This window comes from Macrobrachium rosenbergii, chromosome 3 (genome assembly GCF_040412425.1).
Source record: "Macrobrachium rosenbergii isolate ZJJX-2024 chromosome 3, ASM4041242v1, whole genome shotgun sequence".
Classification (NCBI taxonomy): Eukaryota; Metazoa; Arthropoda; class Malacostraca; order Decapoda; family Palaemonidae; genus Macrobrachium; species Macrobrachium rosenbergii.
Genome location: NC_089743.1, coordinates 77,568,185 through 77,588,935, shown reverse-complemented (window position 1 = coordinate 77,588,935; position 20,751 = coordinate 77,568,185). Strand labels below are relative to the sequence as shown.

Sequence of the window (20,751 nt, the reverse complement as noted above, 5' to 3'; positions counted from 1 at the left end):
GAGCAAAGATCACACACTTTATCAATAAATCTTACTCTTTTATCCTGGACAGTGAATTCTCTACTTTCCTCTTTACTTCTTTTTATACCCTTTTCTTTCAAAGGATAACCCTTTTATCCATTCAAGAAGTTTATTAAAACTTTTTTGTAGTTGTGTAGTTTGATTTAGTCACCAAGCTGGCGAGGCCTCTTTCCCCTTTGGTATCTTCAAAACTCAGAAGTTCTAGTATGATTTCTCTTCGTTAACTTGGCCAAAGATAAGATGGACTCATTAAAAAACTGAACATTTTTTAATCATTTATTTTTTACAACATGACGTAACTACCTCTAAATCCATTGGCTTCAGTACAAACATGTCTTTTAATGATTGCAGGGTAATGTAAAACTTTGATTTGCTGATGTGAGTGGGATGAAAGGTTATGTGCATTTGATATGAATTATGCTTTCAAAAACCTAACATGCAAAATTCCTCTTTAACTATACAGCATTCGGTTTTCTAGATTTATGCCTTCCAGAAACACATAAACCAAGCCATAAATCTCGTACATGAGTAAAACATAACCGTTGTAGGTAAAGAGAGGCAATCTAGTCTTCAGTAACCTATCAATAAATCTTTGTTATATATATATATATATTTATCTGTAAACATATAAATATTCTCTATATATATTCAACACACCAAGTTTATATAAAGAATGCTGTTAAAAAACACTCATTGACGCCATAATCCTCCTAGCTCTGCCTGACCAGCTCCTTGAATAGCTCTTGTAGTCGCGTTTCGCTTGTTTATTTCAACCCTTAAACAACAGCGGTCCTTCGCAAAGTTAACGGCTGCCATTTTTTTGAGCTATCAAATCTACAAGCCTGAGTTCTTGGTGATGAAAAGGTTTTTATTACCTTAAACTTGAAATTGGTCTCTTTCACCGAATTCTCGGAAACTCTTGCAAGATAATGGCCCATTTATGTTTCGTACGCATCCAGGTCATGTTTCTGTGATGAACTTTTGAGTCCATCTGCTCTTGCTTCTGATATGAAGCACTCAGAACTTAGCATTGTAAATAATGACCTGCCTTCTTTCCTGACTGAAACATAAGTATTGTTACACTGTTAACCCAAGGTGTAAGCAGTTTGGTACCTATAAAACCTTGTTTAATGGGTCATATTTTTTTACTTATGTATTTCTTTACTTATGTATGTCCAGGGAAAGAAAAAAAATACATAGTTCTGGAAGTAATTTTGCATTCTAATTGATTACTCATCAACATTCTATTAAATTCTTCATATTTCATTATTTGCTGGAAATGAAATAAATTTCAATTTTAAGAAGAAAAATCATTGTTGTTTACATTTATTACCCCAGAAGAAAGTACAGTACATAATTTGCCCATAATTTTCAATGAATAATGTTGAGGAATTTTAAAAAAACGAAAATGTATAGTTTTAGGAAGACTACATTGAAATTAATTATTCTAGACATGACCTGAATTAATGTTGTACACTTTTTGCCTGCCAAACTGTAATAGTTCCAAACACTGGAACACTTAACATTTGAGAGTTTAACTTAACTGTAGGCTTTAGACAAAGAAGTTGTTTTCCCTTCATCTCAACTTGCTTCAAACGTCAGACCCCGTTGTTAGTGAAAATGTGTTATAACATGAAGGCCTCCAGTTCATTACTCTGGTTAATAATCTATTTTCATTCCACTCTGCAATACCATGTTCTCCGTTTCTGAGAATTCCCCTAAACATGTTACACTTAATCTACATTTTGTTTCTGTTCTGTACTCACTACTAACACTTCTTACTCTGGTACTCCGATCTACTTATGTATTATGAGTTAGTACAACGGCATATCACATATGGATTAGAGAGTTACAACTAAAAATCGCAAATCGATCTATGATGAACTATGACCATTACAACTAGATAACAGCCACGAGTTGAAATGACACACGGTTATGAATGAAATAGTAAAACGTACAAAGGGATTCACTTGTTTATGTAATTAATTATACACAAAGTTCAAGTCAACTGTGTTTTAGCAAACTATACACACTTTTGTTCAGAATCCAGCCAATGGGGGAGACAAGCCAGTCCAACCCAGTGCCGGTCCCAAGCCCGGATAAATGGGGAGGGTAGGCGTCAGGAAGGGCATCCGGCCATAAAATTTAATGAATATCAAGACTCAGAGATTAGTATGGAACGGACAGGGTTAAACCGAGTAGAAAAATGTTGGTATCTTGGTTCAGAAGTAGCTGGTGGTGGAAATTTGGATGTAGAAACAACAGAGTGCAGGCTGGATGGAAAAAAAATGGAGAAAGATGTCAGGTGTCTTGTGTGACCGCAGAATCCAGCATAAAGGTTAAAGGAAGAGTGTATAAGACAGTAGTGAGACCAGATTTGATATATGGAGCAGAAACATGGCCGGTAAAGAGAGTACAAGAGAAGAAACTGGATGCAGTAGAGATGAAAATGCTCAGGTGGATGTGTGGAGTAACAAAAATGAACAGGATCATGCAAGAGGAACTACTTAAGTCGTAGAACTATCAAAGAAGGCCCAGGAAAGAAGACTTCAATGGTATGGCCATGTGGTGAGAAGGGATGAGACATGTAGGGAGGAGAGTGACGCAGATGGAGGTGCTTGGTGGGAGAGCGAGAGGAAGACCGAAGCGAAGGTGGATGGATGTAGTTAGAGAAGACCCGAGAGACAAACAATCGTCAGAGGACGATGTGTTTGACCGAGCCAGGTGGAGGAGGAAAGCTGGCAGAAACACCGACCCCACATAGAAGTGGGAAAAGGTGCAGAGAAAGAAGACACACTTTGTTTAGTGAACTAAACACACTTTTTGTTCAGTTTATTCCTGTTAGTGATATATATATATATATATATATATATATATATATATATATATATATATATATATATATATATATATATATATATATATATATATATATATGTAACAGAAATACACTGAACAAAATTATGTATATATATACATATATATATTATATATATATATATATATATATATATATATATATATATATATATATATATATATATATATATATATATATATATGTTAATATAGTTTGTATGTATGTATATGTGTATATGTATAAAATCTACTGCTCACTTTTTTACCAGATACATTTTTTTTTGTAATAACCACAATGACATCTTAACTTTTCGATTTCTTCACATTTTGGATGCGCTCGTCACTAAAAAGACTATGATCCAAATGAAGAAACCGACATGTTAAGAGGACACTGTCTGCAACTTACTTCATAAGGACATGAAAATTATCTTAAAATAATTGCAGTGGGACTTCAAGTCACAGTGTAGTGTATGTAATAGATTGCCTCTCTTTCCCTCAAGCATCTTTGGCTGACAGAAATCACATTAAATTCTCTATTATCCTGAGTAAGTAATACAAATATGCTTGATTGAAGTATAAAACAAAAACAAAAAAACCTTTCCATGTGCACTAAACAGACCAAACTGGTTAAGTCGACTTGTGAAAACGAATATTTTCTCGTAAAATTTGAGCACCATGTTCAATTCTTTTAGGTAATGACAACCATATAAAATACAAGCCTTAAGTAGCATATCACAGGGTTATTTATACAACATAAACAACTGCAATTGTAACAAAAGAGCTGATCTGCTTCAATCAACACTTGGATGTCCTTATTTGCATAATCAAATAAATCTGCTCGATAATTCTTTTAATTCAGAGTGTACTCGAATCAAAAATTTTCCATGATTAATTAAAGTTGTCACAATTATATTCATTGCGAATTAAGCATTACAGATTCGGTACACCGTTTGTTTGATACAACCATTTTAAAAACCTCCATTTATTTCTTATGTAACCCATCTCTGTAGTTGCTGTAATCGCGCACAAATTTCATTTTGCTGGGTCGGGAAACGGAACCCAATTTTGCTAATGCGGATGCTAAACCAAAAGGCAACGTATTGACAAACGACGCATAAGTTGAAAGTGTGAAATACATCATTTTCAAGTTACACTTTTAACCGAGTTCTAACAACCTTCACACAGTGATTTGATCTATTTTTTGGAACATGATGAGATTCCAAGTTCTTGATTTTGAACTAAGCTACACTTGACTGGGTTCTGGGTTTCAGAACAGTGCTATCCGTCACATGGTGAAATCAGTGATTATACTGACGTGTTCCTCCCATGTGAACTATTAGTGCTCAAAATTTGCTCTGTAATATCAGAAACAAAACTTCGATTTTACAGTACCTTTGTAAGGCTCAAGTTTTCAAGGAAGTATGAATGTACTATTATGCTGAAAATTCTTGTCTTACTATAGATTAGCTGTAGGATCATGTAGAAGGGATACTTGTGGATCCAGACCTTGTTTGGCACGTTCTGCTGCATCTCTGACCTCTTCTTCATGCAGAGCTGCAGCATTGCTGTATAATGGGCACCTGGGAAGAGAAGCAAACATATTTGAAGTTTTTCATATCCAACATTATCTTCACAGTTACCACTTCCTTAAGGTTCAGAAATTGTATTTATGGAGCGTTAATACTGACTGCAAGTCACCTTCAAGAATTTTATTATATTAATTTGGTTTTACCTGTAGATCACTTATGACACACTGATGTGTCATCCAAAGTCTAACCCCCTAGGCTTTTGCTATTTCTGAAAGCCACAATAAAGTGCAAGTATTCTGCTTCAACATAACAGCATTAGTACCACAGCTTGAACAGTAACTTGATAGACCTTATACAAAGTAAAATATCAATCACAGTTCTGGTTCTTGGTCAGAGAGAGCATGCAAAGGTCTCCAATGAATTTATGACAGAATATTGAAAAAAAATTAATCTACAATTAAATTAGAAACTTGACACCTCTATTCTTGACTTACTTTTCACTTGGAACAGGTCCTCGTTCAAAATGGCTATATCCATCACCATTAGTTGTATCTATGAGTTGCTTGCAGACATAACACATGATAGCCCCACAGGGACATGTCATTCTGTTACATCCTGCCTCTATAATGAACCGTTTCTTACAGCGTGGGCACTCTCTGAAACAAGAACACCAAGGTTTCCTCATTGGACACAAAACTCGAACTTGGTATCACTTTAAAATTACTTTAGTGAAACAGAGGGCTATGATATTTTAACAAAATTATTTCAGCACTGCAAAATATTTGGTTTGCAAAGCTCAATGACTAAATCCACCTGAAAGATATTGAGACATGGAAATACTACTTTCATATGGTCAAAGAATGAATTTCCATTTGGGAACTACCTAAAAATTTACCCAACCTTAAATTATAAATAATCTTAGTATCTAACACGGCTTGCATAAGGAGTGTGTGTAATGGAATGGAATATAAAATTTAGGCCAAAGGCCAAGCGCTGGGACCTATGACGTCATTCAGCGCTGAAATGGAAACTGATAGTCGAAGGGTTTGAAAGGTGTAACAGGAGGAAAAAACCTCGCAGTTACACTATGAAACAACTGTTAAGAGAGGGTGGAAAGCAAGATTGAAGAAAGAGAATATGAACAGAGGCACAGTAAAAGGAATGAAAGGTGTTGCAGCTAGGGGCCGAAGGGACGTTACAAAGAAGCTTAAGTAATGCCTACAGAGCACCGCATGAGGTGCACTGGAGGCACTTACCCCCAGCGGGATAAAGAGTAGGCTATGTGGATATCTGAGAATTGTAGTTATGCTTGGAGTTAACACGTTTATTTTAACATTAGTCTTGTGGTAGGAATATTTCACTTGCCTGATCATAGCTTCAGCCATTTCATTTTCCAAGTATGTTCGTGCATTTCTTTGTCCTTTCTTCTCAATTTCTTCACATCTGAATGGAATGTGACTGGGTTCTTTACATATCCTACGAAAATATATATAATAAAAATGAATTTTTAATGGTCATCATCTTTCATAATTTCTAATCAGTTCTTTTTTTTTTCAAATTTACAAATCAGTGAGCGTATAAGCTTTTTTCTTTAAGGAAAGGGGCAAAAACAGTAATAAAGTAAGCTAATGATTAAAATTATCTCAAAAATTCCAACAGGTTACAGCACATTCTGTTTTATAAAATAAACCGGATATTTATTTAAGATTTCTTATGCCTTTCAGTTGAGCAAGTAGCAGAACTTCTGATTAATAATTGACTACTGAAAATCTGTAATCTTAGCTGAAATATTCCAATTAAAATAATGGTTCCAAACTTACCTGCAGGAATCTATCATGCAGTCCGGATTCCAACACTGAAAGATCTTATCTTCTTGATTTGGCATGCTTACCATGTAGTTACAAAATGGACAAGACTCTAAATTTTCCACACCAGCAGCTGCTATCTCTTCTTGTTGGCGTCTTTCCCATAACTTGTCAAATACAGGGGGTTCAATTAGCTTTTGTAACATTCGGAGAGAGAATTCTGCGTCGCAGTACCCTTCCATGCATTTGAAGACTGTGAGACCCTGACCTATCTGAGCTTCTACATACCTGAAAATAGATTGTGCATAGCTTCAGGAGACCAGTAAATTTTAAAAATATATTTTGTATTACAATTGCGAGTTGTTTTTGTATTCAGCACGTATATAGGTATTTTTACAATAAGTGATAATTGTGTATTTGTTTTAGTATTTACAGTACTTATACAGTTGCCTAAAGTAGCAAAGCATTATCTAGTAGATATTTTATGTGCAATAGAAGATAAAGGCAATAAGCTTGATATCTATGCTCTACTGTAAAAAACAAATGCTCGGATAACATTTAAGCATTTAGAAGAATTACTGTTTTACATACATTTAAAGGGCATCACACATTTAGTCTTGTATATGCATAAAATCTTTAATGAAACATGGAAATGCATGACAGAATCTGTTGGAAGTGCTATAGTACCATGCAAAACTGGATTACTGTACGCTACAGGTAAATAAAGAATCATTATCATAAACTACAGTCAATTCAGGCTAATTCCAACAATCAACTCACAGATAAGCACATCCCTTGGAGTTCTAACCTATTGTTTTCATCCCAATTTTTGTTTGAAAATCTGTCGTAACAAAATCAAGCAATATTTATAGCACATGTTAGTCATAGGGAAATTAATGAAATAAAATTGTTTGAAAAAGGTCTTCCTCAGGTGTACATATCCAATTTTTTTTTTTTAAGTTACAGTTGTCTATGTTACCTAAAGTCATTAAAGTTCCATCTTGGAAGCACCTAACAATTATGCCATGATTAGAAGCCAGATCAGCAGTCACCGTGTTTTAATTAGAGTTCAGATATAACTAGGTTTTGTTGCAGAATTTTGGATTTAACTTTTTAGTATCCAAAAATAGACAGATTTATTTTTAAGGAAGTAACACTGGCATTAATTGTGATGAGAATTAACTTAACCTTGGTCTTCCATGTAGGAAAATAACTTCACAGCCAACTACTGGGAAGTCCAACTAAAAGAATATTTTTTCTATTGTCTTTTTGTCATAATATTGAACTATTGTTTTCTTTATTCACCTATTCAACACTGGTATGCTCTCTACAGTAGCAAAATAACTATGCCATCATATTATGATTTAGAACATTGCATTTTTTAAACTGTTATAATCCAATAAAGCCAGTAACACTCAAAATACCCTAACCACTTTGGAAAAATAGGCAGGAACACAATATTCCGCGTCTTGAGTAAAAAAAAAAATCAGCTACTTGTCTACTAACTGTTAAATGTCATATGTCTCTTTGATTACACCATGTTTTGCTCAGCTGCCGTCAAGTTAGCAACATCACATTCTCAAGCATAATCTCAGGAGTCATGTCCTCTACCTGCTACATAAACTAAGCAAAGTAAACAATCAGCTGCTTTAATAATCGGAATAAAATATTATGAAATAATACTGTCAACATATCCTAATAATTATTTGTCTATCAAAGGAGAAGCCATTTCACCACTTATTCTCTCATAAAAACATTCATCCATTCTTCACACCCACTCTCGGATTTGGCAGTATTTGGATTACATATTGGCTACTGTGGTGGTCTTCTTGAGAGAGGCAGCTGGCATTACAAGAGGGAATAGACCTAAAGTTCAACGTATGTCACAAGGGCAACACAGAGTACATAGCGTGGCGTAATTAGTAAAATAAACAGGGAACAAAGCAACTAAAATTTACCTTTTTATGCAGTGATTACAGTATGTGTGCTCATTTTTAAGTGCACTGCAAGTATTTGTATCGATACCTAAAATATTTTCCTCCAGGCAAATCCCACACTCTACTGTCAAGTTTTCTGCAAGAGCCTGTGAGTATAATAAGCATATATCATATTCCTGTTTTATTGAAACAAATTTGGTTATTAAAGGGTGTGATGGTGCTATGAAATTTATTTTGCCATATAATACCTGAATAGTTTAATTTTTTAAACTTTGGTTTATGTTAATTGGAACATGGCCATGAACATTCAGAAACAAGTTACAAATTTGTAGGGGAATTGAGCTCACTTGAGACTTTAGAACTATTTTTTTTTCTACAGGAACATAATAGAGATACATTTAATTTAAAGATGGGTAATGATTTATAACAAAGAAAACATTACAGTACTAGACACCTCACACTAACCTTTGTATCATCTATAATGACAATATCCTGACTAATCTCATTCTCAGTTACACTGGCTCGTTTCCGCCTTTTTATATAATCTTTCATCGTTGGGTAATTTTTTATGTCTAAGCATTCCTCATACAGAAGATGAAAAGCCTCTTCGTCCCCTTCAAGTTTCATGCATTTATTAATTCTGTTGATAAGGGAAATAAATAAATAATGTATATAAAATCTTGAAAGAACGAGTAGTTTAGAAAGATAAGCTTATAAATAAAAAAAAGTCAATATCAAATCCCATAGTTAAATCAGCACACTGTTGTAATAAAAGGTAACACAATGGTCTTTGGAGTTTACCTTTCCTGCAGGAAGTTTGGGTCTGCATTTGAGAATAAATCTGAGAGTATTGCCGCCTGGTGCATCCTTTTCTCAGTCACTCACTTCACTGTCTAACTACCCACCATCATTTTCAACTTTTCTGCTATTGCCTGTGCCATTTCAGCTGCAAATTCAGTGCCTTCACTATCGTTATTTCCCAGCTCTACATTGTTTACCACTTCTGCAAGTTCTTCTGCTTCAGGCTGCTCTGTTTGGGAACTGTTAAAGATGTCAGGAGTAAAGTAGCAACTATCATCACTGTCTGAGCCTTCTGCCTCTTCTTCATTGTCATGGTCGTCTCTGAATTGCTCTTCAGAAGGAACTATGATAGACTCCTCTTCGCACTCTTCCGGTAAACGGACAATAATGTCATTTAAGGGTATGTGTCCGTTCATCCGTTGCTGGCTGGTAATGTCATTATGAGGTGGTAGTTCCTTGTCCTGAAGCAAGATAAGACTTTGCATAAGGCCTTCTGCATCTTCATCTGTCTCACAGTAACCAAGCTCAGTGAGAAGACTCTCCTGATCTACGTTAGAAACGACTGAGCATATAAAATCCAGCTTCTCTTTGCGCCATTCTTCATTGTTTATAATTGCTTGAACTGGGTCCCCCATACTGAAATTAGAATATGAATAGGAATATAGATTTTAGACTTTGTAAGCTAGGTAGCCGCATGGGTAAATTTCCTAACATATTGCATATACCAAAATATTAAAGGCTTCCCAAAGTTTAGTGGTACTCTTGTAATGAACAAATCATAAAGTATAAATTCATACAAAAATAGGGAACACCTAGTTACAGGATTGAAATTTATGAGGAGAAAATATAAAGCCACCAAAATATTTAAGATGAAAATAACAATTCAGAAAATATTTGAATGTTTATTGGCTACTTCTGCCATTCTTCCAAGCTCAGCTTTGCATACATTTGCATGTTTTGCATGCCCTCAGGAGTGACCTTAACTTGGAAGCTTGGAAAATCTTCAGACTAGAATGAAATCTGTGATATTGAATAGGTTGCATGATATTTGGAAAAATTTGCTTTTTTCCAAAAATACATGTCATCAAGGAAATTCTTCTTTAGTGATTTTTTTTTGTATTTCCAGTTGTCATTAATTTTTCTGATACAGCAATTCAGAATATCTTATTTATATAACAACCAAGAAAGCAATCTTTCACATTACGGAATTTTCCAGTTCAACTCTCAGTATATTTTCATGTTATCTAGCTGTTATTTCACATGGTTGAAGAGTTTCTTCTGTTCTTGAAAGTGAATGGCTAGTGGGTGGCTTTACATCAATCCTTATCAGTTTCAGAATGCTACAACCATCAGGATTTACATAACATTTCACCAGTGTTTATGGGAGGCTTTTCATATTTGGAGAAGACTAGAATTGCTTAAACCAATAACTTTGATTTTATATTCATCTAATTATCTACTTCGCCACCAGTATTTTGTTTCCCCAAGAGGCCATTTATGCAAAGAAAAACTAGACAAATCATCTCAATGCCATATTCATGCTTTAATTGCAGAGACTGCTTTAATTCAAACTAGCCATTCTATCTATATACTTACTTTATTCTCTAACAAGTATAAAACAGATGCTGGTATACACATAGATGGATAGGGCACTCAATAAGAAATTGAGAGAGGAAAAAAATAGCAATTTTTTAAGAAGTTCATTCAGAAAGTAAATGCATAAAGAAAATTTAACAAAGTTAAAAATCCAAATACAGAGATGCTGTCAGCAGGGAATGCAGTCCAGAGTTGACACAGTGAGTATAAGGTGAATTATGCACGAGTGGAAAAGGCTTAAGTAATAGGGAGTATGGTATTAGAAGTGTCTGCTGAGAATGTACGAGAGGGAAATTATGAGGTTGAAGAATGGATAGACACTAAAAGTCGGCAAGATTACAAGTAAAACAGTGCTGATATGGTGGCAGACCAGTATGTCTAGCAATGTTGTGATATTTTTTCTATGGAGCTACCTGTTGGTGGGGGGAATTTATTTATTGGTATACATTATATATATACATATACTTATATATATATATATAATATAAAAATATATATATATATATATATATATATATTTATTTATTATGTATATATATATATATATATATATATATATAATATTTATTTATTTATATGAGTTTCAAAATGAGGCTGAAAGATGACTTTGCATACACGAGTGTTGAAAAAAACTTCCAACAGACCTTGACATGAAGCATGGGAAGGTGTTGAAATAATTATTTTTTGATAGGGTGTTGAGAACTTTTATGATGGAAATGTAACATTGTCAGAATATGTAGGCAGGAGCGTGACTAGTTTTGGTGTAAAAGTGGGTTTGAGCTAAGCATGTGTTATGTTTTCTAGGTTGTTTAATAAGTTAATGGATGGGGCGATGTTTGGGAACAATGAAGAGAAAATTGAAAGGGGAGAAAAACAAAGTAAATATGAGCAAGAGTAAGGTAATACTGGGGAAGGGAAACTAAGAAAGACGTAGGAATGTGCTGTTAATATAGATGGTGTGGAATGAATTTAACTGAACCAGTGACATTGATATGGATGGCAAAAGAACTGAACTGATTGATTTGTACTGTATAGCTATACTCTAACAGATGTTGGTTGGACGAGAGAAGAGGCAGGTCACGAATAGTTGAGCAAAAAAGATTGGAAAGAGACTTGAATTTTCTATGAAAGCCAAGGTGGGGTTGTTAAGCCAACTGTGGTATGGAAATGAAGTGTTGATGTAGAGTATGATGAACAACAAAGTTGAAGATATTGAGATAAAACGTGTGAGTAATTTATGTGGTGTAGTAGGAATTGAATGAATGGATCAGATTGTTTTGAGATAATGTGGTCATGTGTGTAAAGAATGTACAATGATAGGTTGGTGACTAAAATGTAAATTTAGAAGTATTAAAAGGTAGGAGGGGAGGAAGATCTAAAAGTAATGGATTATGTGAAAATGGCGTTGAAAAAAGAAGGGTCTTATGATACAGGAAATGCCATGGAAATGGTGTACTTTGTGTTGGGGGTTCAGAGCAGTGCTGACGAGCCATCTGAAAAACAAATTAATATAAAATTGACTCTCTAGGAAAAATGTTTACTTGCGTGGCCAGACTAGGAGAAATATTTATTAGGTGGGGTTTTCAACATTCACAGGGCATATTTCATTACATAGTGTGCTGCCGTTTCTGGTTTTGTTTATCTGTAACACTTTTCACAGGGTGCGTTGTGCCCCGAGTGTGTCGACGTATCATCGAATTTGATTAAAATTGCCTCTATATAATCTTGCATTTCTTGCGCTTATTTATTACAGACAAATGGACAACTGTGTGTTTTTTTGTATGTGTGTGAGAGAGAGAGAGACAGAGAGAAGATGCTGCTTTTTTTTTTTTTACATGTGTTCATAATATATTATGAATTACGGAAACTGCTGCACATTTTTCTTTTTTTATGTTATATATATATATATATATATATATATATATATATATATATATATATATATATATATGTATGTATGTATGTATGTATAGATAGATAGATATATATAATCAGTTGCACACACAAATATATTACATACATTATATATATGTATGTATGTATGTATAATCAGCGGGCCCATTGTTTTATGCATGTTTGTAATAGCCACAATGACCGTAACTCCTCGATTTCTTCACCTCTTTGGATGATATGGATGATACACCTGTCGAATCGGAAATGGTTTCATAGTATGAAAAAATCGATATTAGAAGATCATTGTAGCTAATATATATATATATATATATATATATATATATATATATATATATATATATATATATATATAATATATATATATATATGTGTGTGTGTGTGGGGGGCTTGTTGCATTTATGGTGAGATTGTTACAAACCAGATATGGACTCGGACACGCGCGCAACACGTAAATAGTGCGATCTCCGAATCTGTAGTTATTTCGATCCCACTTCGATACAGAAAAAAAAAAAAAAAAATGTTATTAAAAAGATTTCCCACGATTTTTGTTGTCCATCTTCATGATTATGTTCATTTCCTCCTTTTTGGCTGTTGTTTTGTTATGAGCATTTTTCTGTTTGTTTAAATGATGGCATTTTTAAAAACTTTTGTCATCAGACTCTGGTATGGACACCGAACACATTTGTTAAAAAGTTATCTTGTCAGATAAACTCCAACTGTTGACTGGAACAGGTTTATCTTTGTTCGATGCATGTCAGCAAAACGTTTGTGGCAGTAAAATCAGGTCGCAGAGCTGAGGGTGTTGTCTTTGTTTCACTGATACAGACTGTTTTTCGTGTTTTATTTCTCCGTCGTGCTTATAAGATTAAATCATAGTTGGCTTTCATGTTGCAAAACTTTTCAGCAAATAAAAACATTCCCTGTATGATTAAAAGAATGTAAAAAAGTATTTATTATTGTCAAGGTTTCGTTCTCTACCCAGCCATTCGGACCCTTCCTCCCGTCCTCCGGCGTAAAAGAGATCTTTATTTACTAACCCGCAACTCTGGGTAAAGGGATTCCAGTGTTCCGCTGTATTTAGCCGGGTTTTTTTTCGATAATGGGCATAAAGGTTTACTCACAGCGTATACTGAGACTCTATAGAAATTACTTACTGCAAAATGTAAATAATTGAAAGCCAAATTCTCTGGAAAAAACGTAAAATCTGGTTCCCACTAGTAATCGATTTGGCTCGACTTTGGCAAGCTCTGGCATCTTTCACCTCACTTTGTCCTTGTTGGGGTGATGGCGCTTACACTAGACACACATAGGATAATTCCATAGAAACAACCGGTTTTAGAGTTATGTTTCAACCGCAAAAATGAATTTCCCGTCATCGTCTCAGACCTTAGTTGTACATGCAGAGGTCATGATTAACACGGACTCTTACGGCCTACACAAATCACGCAGTCCGGGAAAATGGAACATTTTCTTGCAAAGGACAAATCCCACCCGGCACCGTTCGTTTCAACCCCGTTAAGGGAAACTCAATGATTTCCAGACCTAAATGGCCCCTTTCGGACCCCGGAATGAATAAGATGTACCAAGAAAGGGTGAAAGATATTAAAATGAGCCATTGAAAGCCTCACCTGTTACGCTGCTATAAATTTCCACACACCTCGTGCATCGATCAAAAATATTACACCACATCACTATTCTACTTGCTTCCTTCCATATTATATATTTTTCTGATCCACAGGCACTTCATAAACAATGCGATAAATGGGAGGAGCCCATAATCGCCCACAACACCGTTAAAATAGGGAAATAAATACTGGTAAACACAGCAGCACCCCACACCTAAGTGAGATTCGTGGGAACTGAGCTTTTGAAATGTTTGGGCGCCTTGGCAACCCCTTCCCCTACCCCCGATGGTTCTCCCGAGTAACCATAATGATTTCATACACGTGCATTTTCAGTATTAATGGCGTATGGAAGTCCTTTCAAGCTTCAGAAAACTTGTTCTTGTTTTAACTGGCTGTTAAAATTTAACATAATATGCCAGTCAATAAATTTCTGAGATTAAATAAAAACAATGAAAGCAAAGTGTGTGAGTCAATATGATGACACGAAGAAACCTTGAAAAAAAAAAAATTATTATGCTTGTACGGTCTTAAAGCCTTGTTAACGAGAACATATCATCATCGCCTCGGACGCCACTTAATGCAAAAAGCCTTTGAGAAGTTGCACCACTTGAGCCTTTCCTGTCCTTTATCTTCCACAAGATTTACAAAGCTGACTGAAGAGAATGTATATCTATTTAGAGAGATGAGACTCAAAATAAATCTAAGAAAAACCAAAGTAATCAGGGACTATGCACGGTGGGATGAAATAACATTGGATAGAGAAAGGATTAATTAAAATAGGCAAATCAAACAATGGCCAGGCTGAATAAGGATTGAAAGTAGTAGTGGAGAATTGTGGGAAACGAAACACGGGAAAAACCCGAGTGGCAGAATTTCACAGAGGCCCCTTGCATCAGGCATCATCGGAGGCGATGATGATGATTTTTAAAACATGAAATATTAGGTATGTAAGAAATGCTGTGAACTTGCTGTATACTAATTTTGTTTTTACTGGAATGTACACATATCAAGGCCATTAAGTTTAATTCGTTCAGGTTTATTTACATGCTACCATTCGGTGATAAGCCACCAGTGCAGTTGAGTTCCCCTTTCAGTCGATCTTTTATTGCTTGTTGCTTATTGCTAAGACAGTAAAGGTTTAATACTCCACAGACATGGTACTGGATGAGAGTACTTGTTTCAAGATTCACATGACATTCATTAAATTGACCACTACCTCGCTTGCTTCAGGTAATTGAAAAGTAACTTGGTATTTGAAGAATTAAGCTTATTTAGAAAGGTTTTAGTTTAATGAGCTCGAGGAAAATGAATGGTGATGCCACATAATGAACTCTGTGAAATGTGCGACATTTCAGTCAGTTTCTGAACAAGTCTTCAAGATGGCAACTCTCGTGGAAGTTTTGTATAAGTAGGCAAGTAGAATGCTACTTGTTATTGGCTGGTCAAGGAGCAAGGGCTTATGCCATCACATGGCTGGTTTATTCTAACAATAACAGAAGTGTAACTTGCCAGCAAAAGTTTTAAGTATCAAATGGTGCAGATTTTTTGTATGAAATTGTTTTGGAAACATAACTTCCACAACAGCTGAGACACGATTGGGCATTTGTAGGTCCTTGATGCCCTCATATGACCTCGTCTCGTTTTTTAATTATTACACTTTCCAGTAAAGTATAGATGTTCTTATCCAGAATTTTTGAAAATTTTAAATTTCATTATATACTCTGTAACATTCACATTTTACACTTGTCAGGCTCTCAGTTACTTAATGACTGTACTTTTCTGTATTATCACATGGTTTTCTTGTTCCAGCGCTGGGACTGTACCCTACTGCCACACAATCATCAGTCCTTACCATAGGTAATTTTCATGTGAGTTTTCTCGTATTGTAGTTCCAATTACGGTGGTAACTATTTCCCCAAGTTGTACTTCCAAAGCAAGTGTTCGTTATAGATACTGTATATGTCATTGCCGTGACAGGTCATGGTAGGGGACAATGGTATGGAGGGCGAAAGAGAATGGAACGAGTTACCGTGAAAGTAAAATTAAATAGGGTGAAAACAGAGACGGCCACGTGAAAAGTATCAAATAGCTTTCTGAAGGAGAATCTGGTAATTGCAGCGTAGCGTCTGAACGTGTGATTAGCGAGAGTAATATGGAAAATCGAAGCAGTGGGATGCGTTGGGTTTGAATATTGAAATGAAAAAAAAAATAAGAAACACTGAAGGATTGATATGCCCTTTACGCGATTTAAAACGCGCCGAAAAGATAAACTAGCAACATATCTTCAGTATCTAAAAATCTCTGTAGCCATTTTGGTAGCTATACTTACTCTTGACCTTTTAAACATCCTGAAAGGACTGATGAGTTATCTTCCCTCACGGGAAATCAAGTGTGGTTGTTGAATGCGAGTGAAAAAAAAAAAAACTTGAAACTATTGAGATTAGTTGTTTATGACATGTAGACTTGTAGAGGTGAAAGTGAGCACAGGCGAAAGGATGGAACTTGGTGCAGAGAATATGAAAAATGTAAATTTCACGACTGTTAGGTGGAGGAGGGAGGAGAAGACGAATACCTAGGAAGTGCTATATAATTGACTGAAAGAAGGGTCATTATTTTCCCCGGAAGCCTATGAGTATATGCAGGATAAGAGTATGGCTCAGTGTATGTTGGCGGTTCGACTTGTTGATACTGAGCCTTTTATATATGAAGTAGCTAATGTTAAGGAAGTTTCCCTCTAAGGGTGTTCATCTACGATTCGGGTATGAATGTAGCATTGATCGTTGTGTCTGTTTTTCTTTGAAGCCACTTCTATATGGGGAATGGATCTATGTTGGAAAAAAATGCTGATTACATCTGTATACCCACACAACTCGTAGAAATGAGGCGTTGAATTATACCCTGTCTTAATAGTTCAGTTGTGATGAATAAAGCCATTTAAGGATGGAAGTAATGAATCACTGGAGGCATAGAAATAAAGAGTTAGTAACCAGGAGTTCATGGATATTTAGTATCGGAAGCAACAAGCATTGATGAAATGCAAAAAGTGATAAACAAGCAGCAGAAGTTTGTGAATTATCACCAGTCGCAGGAGTAGTCAAGAATCAGATTATTTATGAGTAATGTTTCCTTTTAAATACGGTATTGTCACCAGAGGTTGAATCATTCACTGGAAACTATTGTTCCCCAATGACTGAATCAGTGGTTAGTAATTATGGCTCCATAAACCTTGAGATTTAGGAGAGTGAGTCGTGAAAATAAACGAAGTTGTTGTCATGATTATGGTTTGTAAATGTTATTATATAAATTTAGCTGAATTAAGATCTTTAGAACAATAGTAATATCAATACCAAAGTACAGATAAAATGTAACAGTTTATCCAGTGGCAGTGAAAAATTCTGGCTGTTGAGAATAAGGCTTTGAGAAGAATGTATAATATAAAAGTATGTGGTGGGCATTTGATGTAATATCTTCCTAGTTTATTGTCACACTGACAATCGGTTCTGTGAAACATATGAAATTTTAAAGATAATTTGCAGAATGATTGGTTATGATAGTTGTCATGGCTTGATAAAGCTAAGGTAAAGAAAAAGGCATTTTGCAAGTCTTCGTTGAGCACCAAGTTTGTTTCATGAGTTATTTTGGAGGAAGGGGAGCAAGGTTTCAATGGCCAAGTGCTCCAGAGTATTTCAGCGATATTAAAGGGACATTTGTCCCAGAAGTATCGGATCTCACAATTTAGAGAGTAGGAAGAAGTTGGAAAGCAATCTTTCCTGACGAAAAAATAAAGTTATGTTACTTAAGAGTTTTTCTCTTTGAAATACCTGAAAGATAAAGGGCGAAGGATAGATCTGTCTCCCCAACAGCACAGTGCAGTACTTGGGTAGATAGTCTTAGTATTTCTTAGGAGGAATTAAAAAGCTAAAAACTGGGCTTTTTCATGTTCTTTCCAGAACATATCTATTTCAAAAGTAATATCGACATGAAGTCATGAATGCATGAGAGGAGGATGATATGACATAAATGATCGTAGGGAGGAGGGAGAAGGGGTGGATTTTCACTGTTGCCTGTATTTTCTTTAGAGAAGTGTTTGAGACTTTCAGAAGGATTCAAACAATGAGTTCACGAGGATTGATCGGTTTATTGTGCTCGTTCAGTGGAAATATTCTTCAGAAGAGAGCTCCTTTTAAAGCTAACAAGACGGCAGTGTGCTTGCCGAGAACAATGCGTTATCTCTGTTTACCACCTCTTGTTTATCTTGGAAGGCGTATTCACCAGCACCAGCCAACATAACCTGCAAGTTCACTACGGCTTGTTTGCGAGCTGGATTACAAACATTGCACCATCTATTTGCCCTGACTTGCCGCAAGCAGTACATTGTTGCAAGACTAGGCCTACACTCCGTAGGTGTGTGCGTGTGCCTTTTACTGTTGTGGTATTATGATTTGCCATATATATATATATATATATATATATATATATATATATATATATATATATATGTATAATGTACTTATCTATATGTATGCATGTATGTATGTATAACACGTTCCGAGCAGAAGATCAGAAGATCAGTGATGAGATACAGAATAGAAGTTAAAAAAAATCGTAAAAATACATATGTATATACATGAAAATAATACAATGTTATAGTATCCTTCTTAGACATGATACATACTGTTATACTATATTTTATATATATATATATATATATATATATATATATATATATATATATATATATATATATTTATATATATATATATTTATATATATATATAGATATAGAGAGGTATCACTCTATTTTTATCATTTTCTGAAATGTATTCTTGAATATTTTGATGTTTGTATGTTTATGTATATGTACTTTTTTTTTATTATAAATGGTTTAAAACATTTTCACAGGGTATCTCATCTCGGATCGTTTGCTCCAGATTAGTATTGACCGTTCTGCAACCCCTTTTGGGTTTGCGTGTGTGGTTCTGTTTTTTCCCGAGGTTCTTTTGTCTTTGGTCAACAATGGCTTTTTACCCATGTGACTTCTCTTTTATTGTAGGTCATCCTGGAAAGATCTCTGCTGCACGTCACCTCTCGAGTCGTTTTCATTCTTATCTGAATGTCTAGGATTCATCAGGTATGATGAGTCAGGAAGATTTAAAGCAGCAGTATTTCTCTCTCTCTTCTCTCTCTCTCTCTCTCTCTCTCTCTCTCTCTCTCTCTCTCTCTCTCTCGTTGGCAAGTTTATCCTTCTGCCTTGACTACACCAAAGTAGGGTGTTGTACTACACCTCATGTTTCGGTCTAACAACGAAAACTAAATTTTCTATTACTTTCGTTCAAGCAGGACCCCTCTCCGTCCACCATCTTTTGTACGTTTTGTAATAATTCAACCATGATAATTTAGTAGCAGCAATTTTTTGACAGATGTACCATCTAAAAGATCATTTTTCTAAGTGAGCAAAGAATATCAAAAAGCTTTCACGCTTTTCTCAGATGTATTTTAGAAAATGGATGTTGTATATCTGTAAGCATTGTGTTGTAAATCTTCACTTTTCCATGTATCATTGAAAATATAAGAATTTTTGATGCATTTCTATAACAAATAGGATATGAGGGTAAAGAACGCCTCAAAAAGCTATGTCTAGTTTTGGAATTCATCGACAGCAATGAGATACCGTCTTTGCCTAAGTCTCAGCACTCTTAGTTGACCACTAGCTATCAACTCCTCCACGTGGCCAGCTCCCCAGACTCTGCCAGTGGCAGCCCATGAAACTCCAGCCTCACTCCAAGCAGACAGCATTGTTGCCTCTGCAAGAAAAGTGCGCAGTAAGCATGCTTTGCTTGAATATATGGAATCATGAAATCGACTGTTTGAGCTTGATAATTGCTGTCGATGCTTCAGAGTGCCGAGAACAAATTTGGCGCCGTAATACCTTTTCATCGAAATAGGCCCTGCAAAACATACCAGCATAAAAACTGACAGTAAAGAAGAAAAAGGCTACCAGCAACTCCCAGAACATCAACAGTCCCCATTATGAATGGAGGTGTTAGTAACATTGCAATATAAGCCACCCTAAATCTATGCCCTGTTGCTTTTTAAAATGACATTCATGCTACGGGTGGCAACATGAAAGTGGGACCAAGCCCCTCTTCTTTTTGACAGTAGGTCACAACAAGCTTTCTACACCCTCCAATTTTTGAGCCATTCCGGTTGCTAACAGTCAAGACTCTGATTCTGATTGACTACATTTACGTCTCAGGTTGAACCCAAGCCCTTCGATATGGTATTTGGATATGTAGAGAAGATTTCTTAAACTTTATTAGCAGTTGTAACACAAGTCTCCCTGGCACACAAAGACATATGGTCTGCCACTGTCAAAATTGAAATTTTTAGGAAAAATGTTACCAAAAACTTTGCCAAAAAAGTTATATGGTTCAGATATGTAGAAGATATGTTTTGTATTGGGCCAGTTCAGGAAAATTTTCAAGAATTAATACTTCCGCTGAATAAATTAGTCTCACCTGTCAGACTTACCATAGAAGAACGGAGCTGTATTTTGAATTTCCTTCATGCTACTGCCCCTAGATTTGATGGAAATTTCACCTCTTCAATTTTCCGAAAATTTATTAATATTGGCATTTGATAGTTCGTATTCTACCCATCAGTT

At 35.3% G+C, this 20,751-nt stretch overlaps 1 protein-coding gene across 1 annotated transcript; it reads right to left on the bottom strand.

Annotated features, from left to right (window-relative positions):
- Positions 1-3,887: 3,887 nt before the first annotated feature.
- On the bottom strand, positions 3,888-14,325 carry LOC136825991 (E3 ubiquitin-protein ligase RNF216-like). Its single transcript, XM_067082853.1, has 8 exons — positions 14,091-14,325; positions 8,953-9,588; positions 8,617-8,791; positions 8,173-8,297; positions 6,230-6,502; positions 5,775-5,885; positions 4,904-5,065; positions 3,888-4,460 (listed from the first exon to the last, which is right to left on the bottom strand). Exons 2-8 carry the CDS (start codon positions 9,015-9,017, stop codon positions 4,337-4,339), a joined length of 1,035 nt encoding a protein of 344 aa, XP_066938954.1. The 5' UTR covers positions 9,018-9,588; positions 14,091-14,325; the 3' UTR covers positions 3,888-4,336.
- Positions 14,326-20,751: the final 6,426 nt, after the last annotated feature.